This window comes from Podarcis filfolensis (genome assembly GCF_964270895.1).
Source record: "Podarcis filfolensis genome assembly, chromosome: 2".
In the NCBI taxonomy this organism is placed as follows: Eukaryota; Metazoa; Chordata; class Lepidosauria; order Squamata; family Lacertidae; genus Podarcis; species Podarcis filfolensis.
The window spans coordinates 387,176-405,412 of NC_139605.1; the positions used below are offsets into that span (position 1 = coordinate 387,176).

At 51.1% G+C, this 18,237-nt stretch overlaps 2 protein-coding genes across 4 annotated transcripts in view; one reads left to right on the forward strand and one right to left on the reverse strand.

The window, feature by feature from the left end:
• Window positions 1-18,237, forward strand: part of LOC310757072 (uncharacterized protein) — a 238,572-nt gene that overhangs the window by 104,283 nt on the left and 116,052 nt on the right. The window lies entirely within an intron of this gene.
• The window catches only part of LOC310757028 (uncharacterized protein), a 163,842-nt gene continuing 146,540 nt past the window's right edge, over window positions 936-18,237 (reverse strand). The window contains exons 3-5 of one of the 3 annotated variants that reach the window (XM_083602118.1): window positions 15,316-15,434; window positions 4,794-4,967; window positions 936-2,018 (exon numbers count right to left, since the gene is read on the reverse strand). In XM_083602118.1, the coding sequence (XP_083458244.1) occupies window positions 982-2,018; window positions 4,794-4,926 (1,170 nt within the window). In that variant the 5' untranslated portion in view covers window positions 4,927-4,967; window positions 15,316-15,434 and the 3' untranslated portion in view covers window positions 936-981. Of the gene's footprint in view, window positions 2,019-4,338; window positions 4,497-4,793; window positions 4,968-15,315; window positions 15,435-18,237 lie in introns of those variants that run through there. The other 2 variants (XR_014545018.1, XM_083602119.1) reach the window with 2 other exon arrangements.

Consider the following 18,237-nt stretch of genomic DNA (forward strand, 5'->3'; position numbering starts at 1 on the left):
GAAGTAGCTGGCAGTACTGCAGTGTTTCATTCTTTCATTGCACAGTGTGACACTGTGCCTTAAATTGCCTAATTACCTAATGTATTGTTGTGTGAGAACGGGAGCGATTTCTATATCTCCTCCTCCCCCCCTCTGGTGCTTGCATCTGGCTTTGCTGGAGGATACGGCTGCGTGAGTCAGCTCGTCGCTCTGTGGACTTCTTATCTTCTCGATGCTGCATTCCAACCAGAGTCTGCTTCTGCTGTACTCTGCTACTACGGGCAAAGTTCCTCACCATTCGGACAAGTGAGGGAGGGCGTTGGCCCAACAGTAGCAAGTATAAGCAAAGTTGAGACGCTCACCTCACATCTTCTGTAGCAGAGCGACAAAAGTCCTTTCAAAGTCCGAATGCAAATCTTTGTTGAAAAACAGGAATGCTCCCGCTGATGGCGTTGCGTTGGAGAGTGTCCAATTTGTGCAATGCTAAACACCCAGCGCCCCTGCCTCCACTGTAGCGAGCGGCAGATATCGGACGACGTGCGGGTGAAGGCACATCCGCCCCATGCCTGCAGGGTTCAACAGGGATAATTACCTCCAGATTCACCTTGTTTAATTGCACGACTGGGGTCCGGTGTCCTAGGAAAGCAGCCAAACGCCATAGGCCATCACACCGGAAGTCTTCTCCAAAGTCTTTTTTATATTTTCTCTCTGATAGTAAGAGCTGACAGTGAAAAGGAACTATCTCAGAAGGGAGTGGACCTTCATTGGGGGGATTTTAAGAAGAAGTTGGATGGCCATCTGTCATGGATGCTAAAAAAGAGATTTCTGGAGGGGGTTGGACTAGATTCTGAATCTATAATTCTATACTTCACCCTGGTGGGAGATCTTAAATTGACTTTTTAACAAGTGAAATTTTATACACATTCCGTGTGCTGATATGCTTTCAACCCTGTATGAATTATTTGGTGGGCCATGAATGAATCTTTTCCCACATTCCAAACACTAAGACGTTTTCTCTCTTGTATGGATTCTCTGATGGGAAGAGAGTGTGCCACTTTGACCGAAGCTTTTCCCACATTCCAAGCACTGATAGGGTTTCTCCCCTGTATGAATTCTTCGATGGGAAGTCAGATCACCACGCAGACGAAAGCTCTTTCCACATTCCAAGCACTGATAGGGTTTCTCCCCTGTATGAATTCTTTGATGGGAAGTCAGAGCATAACTCAGACGAAAGCTCTTTCCACATTCCAAGCAGTGATAGGGCTTCTCTCCTGTATGAAGTCTTTGATGGAAAATCAGAGCATAACTCAGACGAAAACCTTTTCCACATTCGAAGCACTCATAGGGTTTCTCCCCTGTATGAATTCTTTGATGGGTAGTAAGCCTTTGCTTCGAACTGAAGCCCTTTCCACAATCCAAGCACTGATAGGGTTTCTCCCCTGTATGAACTCTTTGATGGGTAGTAAGACTTTGCTCCCGACTGAAGCCCTTTCCACAATCCAAGCACTGATAGGGTTTCTCCCCTGTATGAACTCTTTGATGGGTAGTAAGACTTTGCTCCCGACTGAAGCCCTTTCCACAATCCAAGCACTGATAGGGTTTCTCCCCTGTATGAACTCTTTGATGGGTAGTAAGACTTTGCTCCCGACTGAAGCCCTTTCCACAATCCAAGCACTGATAGGGTTTCTCCCCTGTATGAATTCTTTGATGGGTAGTAAGACTTTGCTTCGAACTGAAGCCCTTTCCACAATCCAAGCACTGATAGGGTTTCTCCCCTGTATGAACTCTTTGATGCAAAGTGAGACTATCCTTCTGATTGAAGTTCTTTCCACACTCCAAGCACTGATACAATTTCTCCCTACCCTGTGTTCTTTCGTGTGAAGTGAGGGTATTCCTTCGAATGAAGCTCATTCTTTGATGGGAGGTGGACTGGGAACTCTGACGGATCTTCTCTCCACACTCTGAATATTTATATGACTTCTCCGCTATGTTGATTCTCTTGTGCTCCCCCTTGTTCTTCCCTTCTGATTCATCACAATCTGCAATGAAGAGAGAAGCTAATTAGAGTCTCAGGAGGAAATGAGAGCTCCAGATTATTGAACAACGTTAATGAATGCTTGTGACAGAGGAAGATCTGAAGAGAATTAGATGTGAGCCCTTACTATAGGTTTTACTGTTTTTGTTTTCTGGTATTAACTGAGATATTTCTTGGCTTTTATCTGGGATGGATATTTTTGTGGCTCAATCATGGAATCCACTCCATCTCCAATCACAACATGTTATGATCCATAAGAGTCCATGATCCCACGATTCTCCTCCTTGACTTGACCTCCCCTGTGTGAGTGCCTGAGGGCCCTGCTCTTGCCACTTACCACCTGGCCCGGGGCAGGGCCTGAAGCCTCACAAGGACTGCTCTGCTGCCCAGGAGGACTCACCTGTGTGAATGCCTGAGGGCCCTGCTCTTGCCACTAACCACCTGGCCCAGGGCGGGGCCTGAAGCCTCACAAGGACTGCTCTGCTGCCCAGGAGGACTCCCTTGTGTGAGTGTCTGGGGGCCCTGCTCTTGCCACTCACCATCTGGCCCAAGGCGGGGCCTGACAGGCCTCACAACTACGGTTGCTGTTACTGCTGCTGCTGTCCAGGAGGACTCAGGGGGGCGCAGAGTTCTTTTTAAAATGTTTTTAAAATTTTATTTTGAATTTTTTGTATGTGGGTTGTGATGGTGGGGTGGGGTGGATGTTTGGTTGGGCCTGGGAATTTGTTTGATTTTGGTGTTTTTGTAATTTTTACAGTTTTTTGTTTGTATTGTTTTATTTTTTTTTAAAGGTTTTATTTTGTTCTTAAGGGGAGGGGTCAAGGCTGCCGGGGAGTGGGTCCCAGTCAACAAAAGGAGGAGGAGTTACGCTAAGACCAGACCATGTCGTTACAGAGGAGGCAGGTTTAGTCGTTGTCTGAGGACTATCCCTGCCTCCGGGTCTGGTCCTGACCGGATGGATACTAGAATCAGCAAGTGATACCCACATGACCTGAAGGTGCTGCTGTGCAATGCCAGGTCAATGATTCATAAGACCACTGCCATCCATGACTTGATCATGGATGGAGGACTTGACCTGGCATGTGTAACAGAGACTTGGTTGGATGAAGCAGATGGGCCTGTCCTTGCCGCTGCTTGCCCACCAGGTTTCTCTTACGCACAGAAACCCAGGTCTTGTGGGCGGGGAGGGGGGGTTGCAGTGATTTTTAGGAAGTCATTAGTCTGCACCAGGCGTCCTATTGGGAAGACTCAGTTCTCTAGAGTGCATGTTCTGGAAGTTGGGCAATAGGGGCAGTACAGGATTCCTTTTGGTGTACTGACCTTCCCGCTGCACCAAGGATTCCCTGTCCGAGCTGCTTCAGGTCGTGGCGGATGTTCTCCTGGAGACACCTAGTTTGGTTGTCCTGGGGGATTTTAACATCCATGCCGACACGACCTTACAAGGGGCCGCTCGGGACTTTGTGGAAAGCATGGCCTCCATGGGGCTGTCCCTGAATAAGTCTGGCCCAACCCATAGCCGCGGACATGCCTTGGACCTGGTGTTTACCTCTATGGATGTTGGTGATCTGACACTAAGTAAAAGCGAAACGAAAGAAGTGCCATGGTCAGATCACTTCCTGGTGCAACTGGACTTCTCTGCAACTCTTCCCCTCTGCAGGGAGGTGGGACTGATTCGGATGGTCCTCCCCCACCACTTAATGGATCCTGTGTGAGTGTCTGGAGGCGGTTGGAGGATGGATGGCGGCTAACAGATTGAGGTTGAATCCTGACAAGACAGAAGTACTGTTTTTGGGGGACAGGAGGCGGGCAGGTGTGGAGGATTCCCTGGTCCTGAATGGGGCAACTGTGCCCCTGAAGGACCAGGTGCGCAGCCTGGGAGTCATTTTGGACTCACAGCTGTCCATGGAGCCTCAGGTCAAATCTGTGTCCAGGGCAGCTGTCTACCAGCTCCATCAGGTACGTAGGCTGAGACCCTATCTGCCTGCGGACTCCCTCGCCAGAGTGGTGCATGCTCTGGTTATCTCCCGCTTGCACTACTGCAATGCGCTCTATGTGGGGCTACCTCTGAAGGTGACGCGGAAACTACAACTCATCCAGAATGCGACCATATAACACCGGTCTTGAAAGACCTACATTGGCTCCCAATACGTTTCCGAGCACAATTCAAAGTGTTGGTGCTGACCTTTAAAGCCCTTTTTTTTGTTTCATTTGAAAGCAATTCATGGAACCAGAACTCATACACTGACCACTAATGATGAACTATATGTTATAGATATTCTGGCAAAATTTATTCTGCTATTTTACATATAAATGACATGAGAAGACTTGGTCTACATGTTTTATTATTCCTATGTTCCTTGTTTTTAAAAGCAAATAAAAAGTTATTCCAAAAAGAAAAGAAAAAAATAATACATGGAGGCCTCATCTGCATTCAGTTTGCAAAGCAGGATCAGGTTCCCTTAAAGACTTGTGGCTTCTAGTGCTGCGCGACGGATCAGTGTCGGACATTGGTAAGGCATTCAGATCACAGAACTGGTTTTAGACATTTTGAGCTGCCAATACATCACAGTGGCCGGGAAACTGTGATCTATTCCTAGCTCAAATTGCCTGCAGATGACAAAGGAGCAGGCAGGCAGGCAGGTGGGGCAGCCCGAAAAGGTGCTCCCCTTCTCCATCTCCATCCGCCTGCCTGCCTCCCCCCACCCCCAAGCTGAGGAAGCCCCAATTCCTCTCTGGCTCCATCCCTCCACATCCCCATCTCCCCTCCCCTGGGACTCACCAGATCTCTCGGAGGTCACTGGGAGGGAACGCTCAGAGGTTGTGGGGAGGGATGCAGGAGACAACCTGACCAGGTCAACCGTCCATCTTCCCCCTTCCATCCTCGCTAGCTTTGCAGGATCCGTCTCTTTCATCCTTCCTGAGGAGTCAAGGAGCCAAAACGAGCTGCAGGGTCCTGGAAGAGAGGAAGAAGCAAAGGCAGCCTGAGGCCCTGCAGGGATTCTCCTGCCCTAGATATTCTCCTGCCCCTGGAGAAGCACAAATGGGGCGGCCCCTTCCCAACAGAAGCCCCATTTGTAAACACCTCCAGTGCTTGCAGTTTCCCCTGTTTGCTCCTCACCCCATTTCGTAAGGCTGACATGTTATGCACAGTAGTGACCTGAGAGTAGATCCCATTGAATTCAATGGGGCTTATGGACAGAACTTGGTGCCAAAACCAGTCACCATCCTGTCCCCAAGCCTTGGCTGATCATCAAAACTAAACTCCATTTCCTTCCATAGCAATACAGTGAAAGTTTGAGGCTTTAAATCCATTTCAATTTTGTCACATAGTTCGCTTTTCTGTTGTAATCCATAAATACAATCCCATTCTCTTGTATCTCCTCTTGCTTTTTATCAGTTTGTTAGCATTCGGGGTGTGTGTGCTGCCGAATCATTTATGTTACTGTCAGAGGCTCAGGAGCAGAAGCACAGGGGAGAGAACAAATAGAGAGCGGAGGAGAGGAATCCGAGGGGAGCGTAGGGGAATATGACAGTGACCCGAGAGATTCCATGAGCTTCTCCAGCGAATCAGAAGATTCCCAGAAGGGGGCGCCTATGGTAAGGGCAAGGGGGGTCCCAGGGGGGAAGCTCCAGAAAGAAGGGGCCAGCGGGAAATCCCAAGGGAGCAGCGGAGGATCAGGACCAGTTCCCCCACCAGAGCACAGTGGGGGGGAAGAGTCACATGAGTCAGGACCAGCCTCTCCTCCAGCGGGGAGAGAAGATGAGTCAGGGATAACCACGCCCCCATCGGAAAGTGGGGAAACGGAGGGAAGGCCGGGTCCAGCTAGCCTCCCCGAAGGAGGGGGCAGTGACACAAGTGTAACGGTCAGAAGGAAAGTGGGAGGCTGCGCGCGCGCGCCAAGTTCAAATGTGCAGGAGCGCGGGACAGCAGAAGACCCGGATTGGGAGCCAGGTCCAAAAGCCCGAAGGAGGGAGGGGGAAGAGTCAGGGGACTCAGCGTCAGAGGAGTCTAGGAAGAGTGAGACTCCGACTAGCAGGAGGACCCAGAGAAGGAAGGAACAGAGGAAGAGGTGGAGTAAGGCTACAATCTTAAACTGGTATCAGGGGGGAGGAGATTCAGATGGAGCTTCGGCGGTCTAAGGTATAGATGTAGCGTTGCACGCTGCGCGTGTAGAAGTGAAACTGAACTTCAATAAAGACTTTTATACTAAAGAAAGAAGCAGCGTTGGTCTTGTGTGAGCTGGGACCTTGGGCAGCGCTGACAGTAAGCTCCATCTCACAATAAAGAGTTCAACCCTCGCAGCGTGAGTTGGCGCAGCGAGGGGCAAGAACTTGGTGTTTTGCAAGCTCACGAAGATAGGCAAAGATGACTACAGAGGAGAAGGTGACACAACTGCAGGAGGCAGTCTCAGCGCTTTACGCAGAATTGGCTGCATCAAAGAAAAAGGAAGAAGAAACAGCTGCGCTCTGCCAGGATCTGCAAGCCAGGTGGGACCGTTGGGGAAAGGAGGGGCAGTCAGGAAGTCAGGAGCCAAGCCGGAGGGAGTTGGCCTCGGGAAACGGGGGGGGGGGGGCAGCATAGTAGCCCACTTCGACGGGAACCTGCAGCAGTATCCTAACTTCAGAGCAGACATAGTTTTCGCGCTCAAATTGCTTCGGAAAGACTTTAGAGACGAGGAGGAGAAAGTGGGCTTGATAATCACTCATCTGCATGGGGAAGCTAAGTCGTGGCTGCGAACCTTATTGCACGAAAATGATCCCGCCCTCAAAGATTCAAGCGCCTTTATTGAAGCAATGGACGCTTGTTTTAAATCAACAGTAGATGTGGATGTGGCTAGAAGGGAAATGCATGGATTGAGGCAAGGAAAAGCAACGGTGCGCCAATATCACTCCCGCTTTTTTGGGTTAGTAAATGTGCTGGGCTGGCAGAAGGACTCCGCTGCCGTCAGGGATCTGTTCTGGGAGGGGCTGAATGGAGCCGTGAAAGATGAGCTGGCGAGGGGAGAGAGGCCCCAAAGCACCACAGAAGTAGTTCAAAGGGCGCTCGCAATTGGGGTGCGCCTGGAAGAACGCCCTTGGAGCAGGGAGGAGGGGCGTAGGGCAAACACGCTGGCCAGAACAACTCCCTTCCTACCCAGAGAGACAGAGCGTGCTCAATCCACGCCTCCGCTGGGGAGGGGAGAAGAGCCGATGGAGATAGGTGGTGCCAGGGCTCAGACAGCAAGCAGAGCCCAAACACCAGGAGCAGTCAAGGCGAAGGCTCCTAGAGGGAGCAGGAAGTGTTACATCTGCGACAATGCACTGCACATGGCCAAAGAGTGTCCCCAGAGGATCCAGAAGCACACTGCAGCCTCAGCAACTGTAAAAGGAGCAATTCAGCAGGGGGAACAGCTGCAGGGAAACGACGAAGCCTGGTTGGAAACAACAGCACTGGGGGTCAACCAGGCGAGTCAGTGAAGCAGCCCCCAGAGATTTTGCAGCCCACAGACCCCCTCCCACCCAAACCAGTGGTGCAACTCACCGCATCGCTCCAGCTGCCCAATGGGCTCACCCTGGAGGTCCCTATTACCATTGACTCTGGCAGCAATGCAGACTTTGTAGGAGTGGACTTCGTCAAGCAGCATCGCATAGCACTCCTGCCAGCCACGATGCCCCTAAATGTTGTCACGGTAGATGGCAGGAAGATACTGGGAGGAAAGGTGGTACAGCAAACACCGCCTCTGGTGATGCAAATTGGGAACCACCGCGAAGTCATCAGCTTCAACGTCACCCACCTGTCGGACACGCCCATAGTGTTGGGCATGAGTTGGCTGGATAGGCACAGCCCGGCATTAGCATGGTACCAGCGGCAATTGACCTTCTGCTCTTCCTACTGCGCAGAACACTGCATCCAGACCTGCCAGGAAGAAGAGGGGCAAGAGGATGAACCGCAGCTACACCTAGGCATGGTACAAGCGGTACCCAACAAGTACAAGGCCTTTTTGGAGGTCTTCTGCGAGAAGGAAGCGGACAAGCTGCCTCCCCACAGGCCCTACGACTGCAAGATTGACCTCCTGCCGGGGGCGACGCTGCCGACTGGAAGACTGTACTCCATGTCTGAAGACGAAATGCAAGAACTCAGGGAGTTCATAGATCGCAACTTGAAGCGGGGATTCATCCGGGAATCCAAAGCAGTGGGGGGCAGTCCCGTGTTTTTCGTGAAGAAGAGGGGCACGCCCGAACGGAGGCTCGTAGTGGATTATAGGATCATCAATTCCAGGACAAAGCCCACGGCATTCCCCATGCCCAAGATTGACGACCTGCTCGCGACGGTGAGGAAGGGACGGATCTTCACCAAGTTGGATCTACGAGGGGCGTACAACCTTATACGCATGCGGGAGGGCGACGAGTGGAAGACAGCCATGTTTACGCCTTTAGGCACCTATGAATACCGAGTCATGCCGTTTGGTCTGCAAAATGGTTCCCATTGTTTCCAAGCTTTCATGCACCACGTGTTAGCAGGACTCCTCTACAAGAAGTGCGTCTGCTTCTTAGATGACATCCTGATCTTCTCGGAATCGCAGGAGGCGCACGAGGAGGACGTCAAGGAGGTCCTGCAGAGACTACGGGAGCACAGACTTTACGCTAAGCTGGAGAAGTGCCAGTTCGACATGACGGAGGATTTCCTGGGCTACAAGCTGTCCGACAGGGGACTCGCCATGGACAGCGCCAAGGTCCGCTCGGTCTTGGACTGGAAGAGCCCGCGCAATCGGAAGGAGGTCCAGAAGTTCATCGGTTTCGCCAACTTTTATCGCAAGTTCATCAAGGGGTTCGCGAAGGAGACGGCGGCCATCACGGACACCCTCAGCTCCAAGAAGAAGAAGTTCACCTGGACGGACCAGGCGGAGCAGTCCTTTCGGAGGCTCAAGCGTCTCTTCTCGTCCGAAGAACAGCTGCTACACGTAAACCTCAGCAAACCAATGAGGGTTGAAACGGACGCCTCGGACAGAGCGGTGGGGGCGGTCCTGTTGCAGCAAGATCCGCAAGGGGACTGGAGACCGTGCGCATTCTACTCCAGGAAGCTCAGCAAGTCGGAGCAGAACTACACCATCTGGGACAGGGAGTTGCTGGCCATTCATGCAGCCTTCAAGGCGTGGCGGCACTTCCTGGTCGGAGCCAGACACACAGTGCAGGTCCGCACGGACCATAAGAACCTGGAGTACTGGCGCACGGCGAAGTTCCTGAACCAGAGACACATCCGCTGGGCGGAGTTCTTTGCGGATTTCGATTTCCGGATAGAATACATCCCGGGAGACAACAACGTCATGGCGGATGTGCTATCCAGGAAGCCGCAGTATCTCGAGGAAGCGGCACCGGCAGCGGCCAAACACATTTTCACACCAAAAGTGTGGGCGTGCGCTTCAGCCGCCGTGGACCTGGACGCAGTGCGCCGCGCGCTACAGGCGGATTCGTTTGCACAATCCAAGATGGAGGAGGTGCGAAACGGCACAGTGAAGGACGACGAGTTCCAGATACGCGACGGACTACTCCTCCGCAAAGGGGCTCTCTACGTTTCAGGTGACGACCTTCGCGCGAGAGTCCTGCAGCAGCTACACGACGCGCCCAGCGCTGGGCACTTCGGCAAGCACAAGACGGCGGAATTAGTCACCAGGGACTTTTGGTGGCCCAAGGTGAGGGGAGAAGTCGCGGATTACGTTTCCAGGTGTGACACCTGCCAAAGGGCCAAACCAGTACACAGGAAGCCGGCGGGTCTGCTGGAACCGCTGCAGACGCCGCTCGAACCGTGGGAGAAAGTGGCCCTGGACTTTGTTACAGATCTGCCCAGCTCGCGAGGCAAAACAGCGGTACTCGTGGTCGTAGACCTGTTCACCAAGATGGCGCACTTCATTCCGTGCGCGAAAGTGGCCACAGCGGAACAGATGGCCAAGCTGTTCATAGACCATGTGTTCAAAGCTCACGGCTTGCCGCGGTCCATCCTGTCCGACCGGGGCCGCCAATTCATCTCGAACTTCTGGCAGAAGCTGCTGGGTATCCTGAACGTCAAGATCAAATTAGCGTCGGCACGACACCCGCAGACCAACGGACAAGCGGAGAGGGTCAACGCCATCATGCAGCAGTACCTGCGATGCTACGCGAATCAACAGCCCTCGACCTGGGTGCACTACCTACCGCTGGCCGAGTTTGCCTACAACAACACGAAGCACGGGTCTACAGGGGTAACACCGTTCTTCGCCAACAATGGGCGCCATCCCAGAACCTTCCCGGGGTTAGAAACCGAGGGGGAGGGGGAGCCACGGGGGGCAGAGCACTTAGCTGCAGAGTTACAGGAGGTCCATGAGCAACTCCGAAGGCACTTGGAACTCGCGAAACACGCCTATAAGATGCAGGCAGACAGGCACAGGAGGGTCGGGGAAGACATCCAGGTGGGGGTCTGGGTCTGGTTAGCAGCCCAGGCAGTGCCGGCCAGAACGCTAGCTAAGAAGAAGCTCGGGCACAAGCAGCTGGGACCTTACCAGGTCGCGGCACAAATCAATCCAGTGGCCTACCGGTTGACACTCCCGGAGGGCTCCAGAATGCACCCAGTCCTTCACAGGTCGGTGCTCACACCCTACAAGGCACCCCACAGGTTTCAGGCGCCAGGGACCGCACCAGCCCCACGTAGCACATCGCCAGCAGGGGAGGGATCACAGAGGGCGACGCCACTCAACGAGGTCACGGAGATTTTGGACTCCAGATGGGGGGAAGAGGGAGTTGAATATCTCCTCGCCAGGGAGGGTACCCCGGCCAGCGCCAACGAGTGGGTGCCGTGCTATGCCGTGGAGGAGCATTACCTCAAAGACGAGTTCCATTCGATCTTCCCACACAGACCCATGCCGGCGGAGTATTTCGACGACTGGCTTTTCACACCCACACTGTCAGCCAGCACGTTCCAGGGTTTCTCATCAGATGAGGAGCCGACGCCAGGAACGAGCTCCCAGGAGGGGTCGCTCTCGGGGTTTGTCACAGACCGCTCCTATTGGTGGGACACTCAACCAGAAGTGGGGTGGAGCAGGGAACTGCTGAGGGGGCCCTTACACACAGCCTCACCCGAGGGACCGGGTGGAGAGGAGGACATGGACGTGTTGGGGGAGGATCCTGGATTTGAGCACGACAGCAGAGAAATGGAAGCAGAGGAAGTCGACGTCGACGAACCCATCGTGGGGGGGCCTGATCCCGCTGGAGAGAACGACGTCCAGCACTCACACCCCCAGCGCTGGAGCACCCGGAACCCACACCCGAAGAGGGGGAGGGGGAGGGGGGGCTTCGAGGGGGGGGTGGATGTCAGAGGCTCAGGAGCAGAAGCACAGGGGAGAGAGCAAATAGAGAGCGGAGGAGAGGAATCCGAGGGGAGCGTAGGGGAATATGACAGTGACCCGAGAGATTCCATGAGCTTCTCCAGCGAATCAGAAGATTCCCAGAAGGGGGCACCTATGGTAAGGGCAAGGGGGGTCCCAGGGGGGACGCTCCAGAAACAAGGGGCCAGCGGGGAATCCCAAGGGAGCAGCGGAGGATCAGGACCAGTTCCCCCACCAGAGCACAGTGGGGGGGAAGAGTCACATGAGTCAGGACCAGCCTCTCCTCCAGCGGGGAGAGAAGATGAGTCAGGGATAACCACGCCCCCATCGGAAAGTGGGGAAACGGAGGGAAGGCCGGGTCCAGCTAGCCTCCCCAAAGGAGGGGGCAGTGACACAAGTGTAACAGTCAGAAGGAAAGTGGGAGGCTGCGCGCGCGCGCCAAGTTCAAATGTGCAGGAGCGCGGGACAGCAGAAGACCCGGATTGGGAGCCAGGTCCAAAAGCCCGAAGGAGGGAGGGGGAAGAGTCAGGGGACTCAGCGTCAGAGGAGTCTAGGAAGAGTGAGACTCCGACTAGCAGGAGGACCCAGAGAAGGAAGGAACAGAGGAAGAGGTGGAGTAAGGCTACAATCTTAAACTGGTATCAGGGGGGAGGAGATTCAGATGGAGCTTCGGCGGTCTAAGGTACAGACGTAGCGTTGCACGCTGCGCGTGTGGAAGTGAAACTGAACTTCAATAAAGACTTTTATACTAAAGAAAGAAGCAGCGTTGGTCTTGTGTGAGCTGGGACCTTGGGCAGCGCTGACAGTTACAAACATGATATATATATAAAGAAAGGGTAAAGGCTCCCCCCCTCCCTAACAACATACATTTTTCATCAACGGAAGTCTTCTTTCCAGTTCAAATTGTTTCAGCTTTGTATCTGTCTAAATTTAGTGGTTTATTATCTTGTTACATCTGTTCCAGCACGCAGCTTTAATTAAGGACAATTACCCTCAAATCATCTGTTTATTCTTTGCTCACGATCTCTGCTATCGTGGGAGCGGCATCCATTAAGGCAGACCGGAACCTGAAGCCTCAAAAGCCCCATTGCTAAGCAATTCCAGTGATTCCAATTTCAGCTCTTTGCTCCTCACCCCACTTTGTAAGGCTGGCATGGTCTGTACAGTAGTGACCTGAGAGTAGATCCCATTGAACTCATTGGGGCTTATGGACAGAACTTGGTGGCAAAACGAGTTACCATCCTGTCCCTAAGCATGAAAATTGCAACCCCACAGCATGGGCAGAAAACAGACGAGTAGCTAATACATGTAAGTGGCCCCATGCTTGGTGCTTTCTATGGAGAGTCCTGTTGACGCTCTTTGAGCTCTCTCATTGCAAGCCAGGCAGATGTTGCGGCCATATTTGTCTCTTGCATGGGGACCAAATATTCGGGGAAGCTTTTCATCTCCAATTGGTAGGAAAGAGGGTTCATTCTGGTGGGCTGGATCTGGAGCACAAAGGGTCAAGTTCTACTTGCATGAGCCCTTATGTTCATTCTTCAAACTTATTAGGCAGGAACGTCAGAGGTCAAATCTGAGAGTATTTCATTCTGGGCGTCTTGTGGCAGAGCACAGAAGGCATGTAATCAATTCTTTTCAGTTCTGTCAAGTAGGTCCTTCCCAGGGCTGTCTGAGTTATGGGGTTCCTTGGGGTCCAGGTCAGCTGACTAGTCAGGATTGTCACCTGCAGAGTATATGTCAACTAAAGGATAATAGTCTGCCTTGGATTGAGGACTTTTTGGAGGTGTTGCTGAATGTCGAAGCAGAGGAGCTGGTGATGCCACATTTTTGAATAATCTTGAGACTAATACACCACTCCTCCTTAGATATTCTCTGTACTTATACACTATATTGACAAACTTTATACTATATACACTATATTCACAAACTTTACACTCCTTGTGAGAAGATACCTAAAGGATTAGGGTAGCTTGAGAGAAGTAGCTTATTTTGAGACAGCACCCATTTCCAATTCTTTTTTTATGAAAACTCTCTTCCTAGTTGGTTTTGTTTTGGCTTCTGACAGGACACCAGAGCATTTGATAACCTTGCATATCGTTTCATATTGATATAAGGATCTGGTGTGCAAATTCCAGTACAGTGGTACCTCGGGTTACATACGCTTCAGTTACATACGCTTCAGCTTACAGACTCCGCTAACCTAGAAATAGTACCTCGGGTTAGAACTTTGCTTCAGGATGAGAACAGAAATTGTGCTCTGGTGGTGCGGCGGCAGCGGGAGGCCCCATTAGCTAAAGTGGCGCTTCAGGTTAAGAACAGTTTCAGGTTAAGAATGGACATCTGAGAACGAATTAGTGTTCTGTCTGGACCCAGACCATGAGCTACTCTTAAGTAAGTTAAAAAGTATTTTTAAGTCAACTTTTTAATATTGCACTATTTTTAAAATTTTTAACATTTTTGCTCTTCTTTGTACTTTTAGACCTCCTTTTGCCATGTGGACGAATCAAACTTCCCTTATTGATCTATTTTTAATGGTAGGGAAAGAGATATTGTTGTATTATCTGGTGCCACAGACTCTGCTAGATTTTATTCAGAAGGTTTTACAAGTACCTATCAGGATGGTAAGAATTTTATTACAGTCAGCCAAAAAGGATTTTAAGCGTTCCATGTCCTCTCTTAGTACTACAAGCCACCAAAGACTGATAATCCCTCTTTGGTCCCAGAAGTTTGGGAGTAGCAGTCTTTTATACTTGCTTTAATTTTGAAATTTGCTTTCAGATTAGTTCCTCTACCTGTTTAGCCTGAATTTGGCCTTGAGTCGCTTGAGCTCCTGGTCTCAGTGCCAGAGATGACTTAGCAGTTGAGCTGCCTGGGCCCAAAACCTCTTTCTGCTCATCCTCAGAGCTGCTGAGAGATCCTATAAGGTCAGTAATAGGATCTGGCTCCTGCTGTTTCTTAGCCACCTCCTCGTTTTCCTTATTCACGTAAAATGGAGTAATTTTTGCTTGTGCTTTCTTCAGAGAAGCTCTCTTTGGAGGAGGGTCTGTGGCACTTGGGGAGAGAACATTAATTTTGTAACTACTCCATGTCAACACTGTCTTTCCCCTTAATTCCTCATCAAGTTTCCTGATACCGGTTATACCATATGCCTTATACCATTTTCTGAAATTCTGTGATTATCCTTGCTGTGATTTATTTAATGGAAACTGAGACTGGTTTTCCAGGTGAAGCTTTTTCCAAACACTCCCCTGTATGAAGTATCTCATGGGAATCGAGAATGGGGCTGCGAAGGAAGCTTTTTCCACATTTCAAGCACTAATTTCTTCCCCCGTTAGTTCTTTCATGTGAAGTGAGGCTCTCCTTCTGAATGAAGAGCTTTCCTTGATGGGAAGCGGACTGGGAGCTCCGACTGAAATTCTCTTCACACTCTGAATATTTATATGGTTTCTCCATTGTGAGGATTCTCTTGGTTGTCTCCCTTCTTCTTCCTCTCCAATTCACCACCTACAATCTGCTGTTATATGGCAGTATTATTATTATTATTATTATTATTATTATTATTATTATTATGTTTAGGCTGAGGAAGAAATTGAGCCTGAAATGACTGAACAATGCAAATGACTGTTTGTGAAAGAGGAAGAAGGGAAATGAATTACTGCCTTTTTTGAGAAAAAAATTTGAGAAAATTAGACAGGATGTACCTCCACGTCCCTAAGATCTCTGAAGCCTACACTGAAGAAGGCCTGGGCAGCTCAGAGCAGCCTCATCCTGGTTGGAAAAGGCAGGACTGGTGGAAGAATATTCCCAGACAAAACAGGAGATACATCTCCTATTGAGAGTTGTGGGTGTGTTAACATCTCAGGTGCTGCAGGTGGCGCTATGGGGCTCCCTCAAAATAGAGGTTTGTCCTACAGAGATCTGTATGGAATTTCAAAGCTGATCTTATGATCCAGCAGGGAGCCTTACCAGAGAGGCCACGATCCCACGATTCTCCTCCTTGACTTCCTTCTGCAGAGCTCTCTGGTCAGGATCCAGCAAAGCCCAGTCCTCCTCTGTGAAAGGAACAGCTACGTCTTCAAAGCACCCTAAGAGAAAAAGGGAGCATAAAGATATTTTTCTACACATTGCTCTGTTCTTTTCTGCCTCTTAATAGCTGCACTGTTTTAATAGTATTCTTTTCTTGCATGCTTATTTCAGTATCTTACTGGAACAATTTTGTTGTGTATTTTAATGATGGGTCTTAATCCTTGTATAAATGTGGCCAGCATGACTAAGCCACTTCTGGCGAACCAGAGCAGCACACGGAAACGCCATTTACCTTCCGCCGGAGTGGTACTGTTACCGGAAAAATCCGAGGGCTCCCTTGGACAAAAACAAAGACACCAACCAGGATAACTTGGAGCAAAACAGCAGCCTGTAGGCTTGGCCTTTATTGAACTGTTGCAACAGGGTGTTCCCCTCACTTGCAAGAGAGAGGAAAGACCCAGAAAAATGGTGTGCAAGACCTTATAAAAACTTTTGAAATTCCCATCCTCTAGGTCAAGCCTACCCCCAGAAACATCATGCATACATTACAGAAAGGAGGGGTTGAGGGAGGAGTTGTGGTGGTAACCTGAGTGTCCTGTCACCTGGCTGGTTCCCTTCTCCCCCCTCCTCATGAGTCATTTTCAGAAGACAAAAGGTAGTTGCAGTTTCCTGCCCCCAGAGGGAAGATCTGAATCCTGACAAGACAGAAGTACTGTTTTTGGGGGACAGGGAGCAGGTTGGTGTGGGGGATTCCCTGGTTTTGAATGGGGTAACTGTGCCCCTGAAGGACCAGGTGCGCAGCCTGGGAGTCATTTTGGACTCACAGCTGTCCATGGAGGCGCAGGTTAACTCTGTGTCCAGGGCAGCTGTCTACCAGCTCCACCTGGTACGCAGGCTAAGACCCTACCTCCCCGCGAGCTGTCTCGCCAGAGTGGTGCATGCTCTAGTTATCTCACACTTGGACTACTGCAACGCGCTCTACGTGGGGCTACCTTTGAAGGTGACTCGGAAACTGCAATTAATCCAGAATGCGGCAGCTAGACTGGTGACTGGGAGTGGCCGCCAGGACCACATAACACCGGTTCTGAGAGATCTGCATTGGCTCCCAGTACGTTTCCGAGCACGATTCAAAGTGTTGGTGCTGACCTTTAAAGCCCTAAATGGCCTCGGTCCTGTATACCTGAAGGAGCGTCTCCACCCCCATCGTTCAGCCCGGACACTGAGATCCAGCGCCGAGGGCCTTCTGGCGGTTCCCTCATTGCGAGAAGTGAGGCTACAGGGAACCAGACAGAGGGCCTTCTCGGTAGTGGCGCCCGCCCTGTGGAACGCCCTCCCATCAGATGTCAAAGAGATAAATAATTACCTGACATTCAGAAGACATCTTAAGGCAGCCCTGTTCAGGGAAGTTTTTAATATGTAACGCTGTACTGTTTTTAACACTGATTGGGAGCCGCCCAGAGTGGCTGGGGAAACTCAGCCAGATGGGCGGGGTATAAATAATAAATTATTATTATTATTATTATTATTATTATTATTATTATTATTATTATTATCATTGTCGTTTGTTCCAGTCCATGCTGAATCCACTCCCCATATGGAAGTTCTTTGTGATCTTGATTGTCTTCTGTCTAGGACCATCAGGGTTGGCATAGCAACTGGGCAGGACTCCTGTGTACGTGTTGGTACGCTCAAGGGATTATGGCTGTCCTGTATCAAACCTTCCCCATTTTGTAGTCCTTCCTTCACGGAGTAAAATAAAAGTGGAACAGTGCAAATCCGATGCATGGTAGATTTTCTATGAATTTATAACAGAAGCGCAGCGTATGTAGTGTGTGAGTGTGAGTGTGTGTGAAGTTTGTACAAACTGAATGATGGGGGTGGGGGGGTTTCCTCCTACAGTACCAATTTATCTACTTGCACTTAGACGCGCTTTTGAACTGCTAGGTGGGCAGGAGCTGGGACCGAGCAACGGGAGCTCCCCCCCCCCCCCCGATTCGAACCACCTACCTTCTGATCGGGAAGTCCTAGGATCTGTGGTTTAACCCACAGCGCCACCCGCGTCCCATTCTTTACCTGCCCAATTTTCCTTGACCCCAAGCCCCCTCCCTAAAGAGGAAGGCAGCATCTGGATCCCAAGGAAGAGCAGAGATGCATATTTCCTGCGAAGTGGCCCCTCCCTGGCTTGGCAGAGAGGACAAGGGAGGACCCTCTGCTCCCTGACTTGGGGGTCTCCCCCACCATGCATGACCTGAGAAGGGACCCCTATGCCCCCTCCCTGCCCCCCTGGGACCCCCTTCTCCCCACTGCACCCTCAGAGGGAGGAAATAGGGGACTCACCGCATTCCAGATGGGCCTTTGCAAAGGAGAGAGAAGAAAGCAGGAAGGGATGGGGGAGGGAGGGAATTTAGCGATGGAGGACCTTCACCCCCTTCACTTCCCGTCCTCTCTAGGAATCCAGCTCTGCTCCTTTTAACCCTTGCAAAACCGAGCCTGCCCTTCCCTCTGCCTGCCGGCAGATCTGCTGCTGCGCTTAGAGCCTGCCCTCCCCGCCCCCATTTGCCCCAAGGAGCCCAGATCTAGGTCTTAGCAAGTGCCTTGGGCAGCTGAATGCGTAGATCCCAAACCCCTGCGGCTCTTTTGAGGACCCTGCTCTGCTCTTGCCTTCCATTTTGGACGTGGCAAACATTTATCCGTGGAAGAGTTCAATCTGGACCATCCTGTGCATTTATTTGTTCATTTCAGAGATCCTGGGATTATGGGCTCTATTTTGCTGTCACCATCTGCAGTGATCATGGAGCCCAAGAAAGTAAAATCTCTCACTGCCTCCATTTCTCCCCCTTCTATTTGCCAGGAGGTGATGGG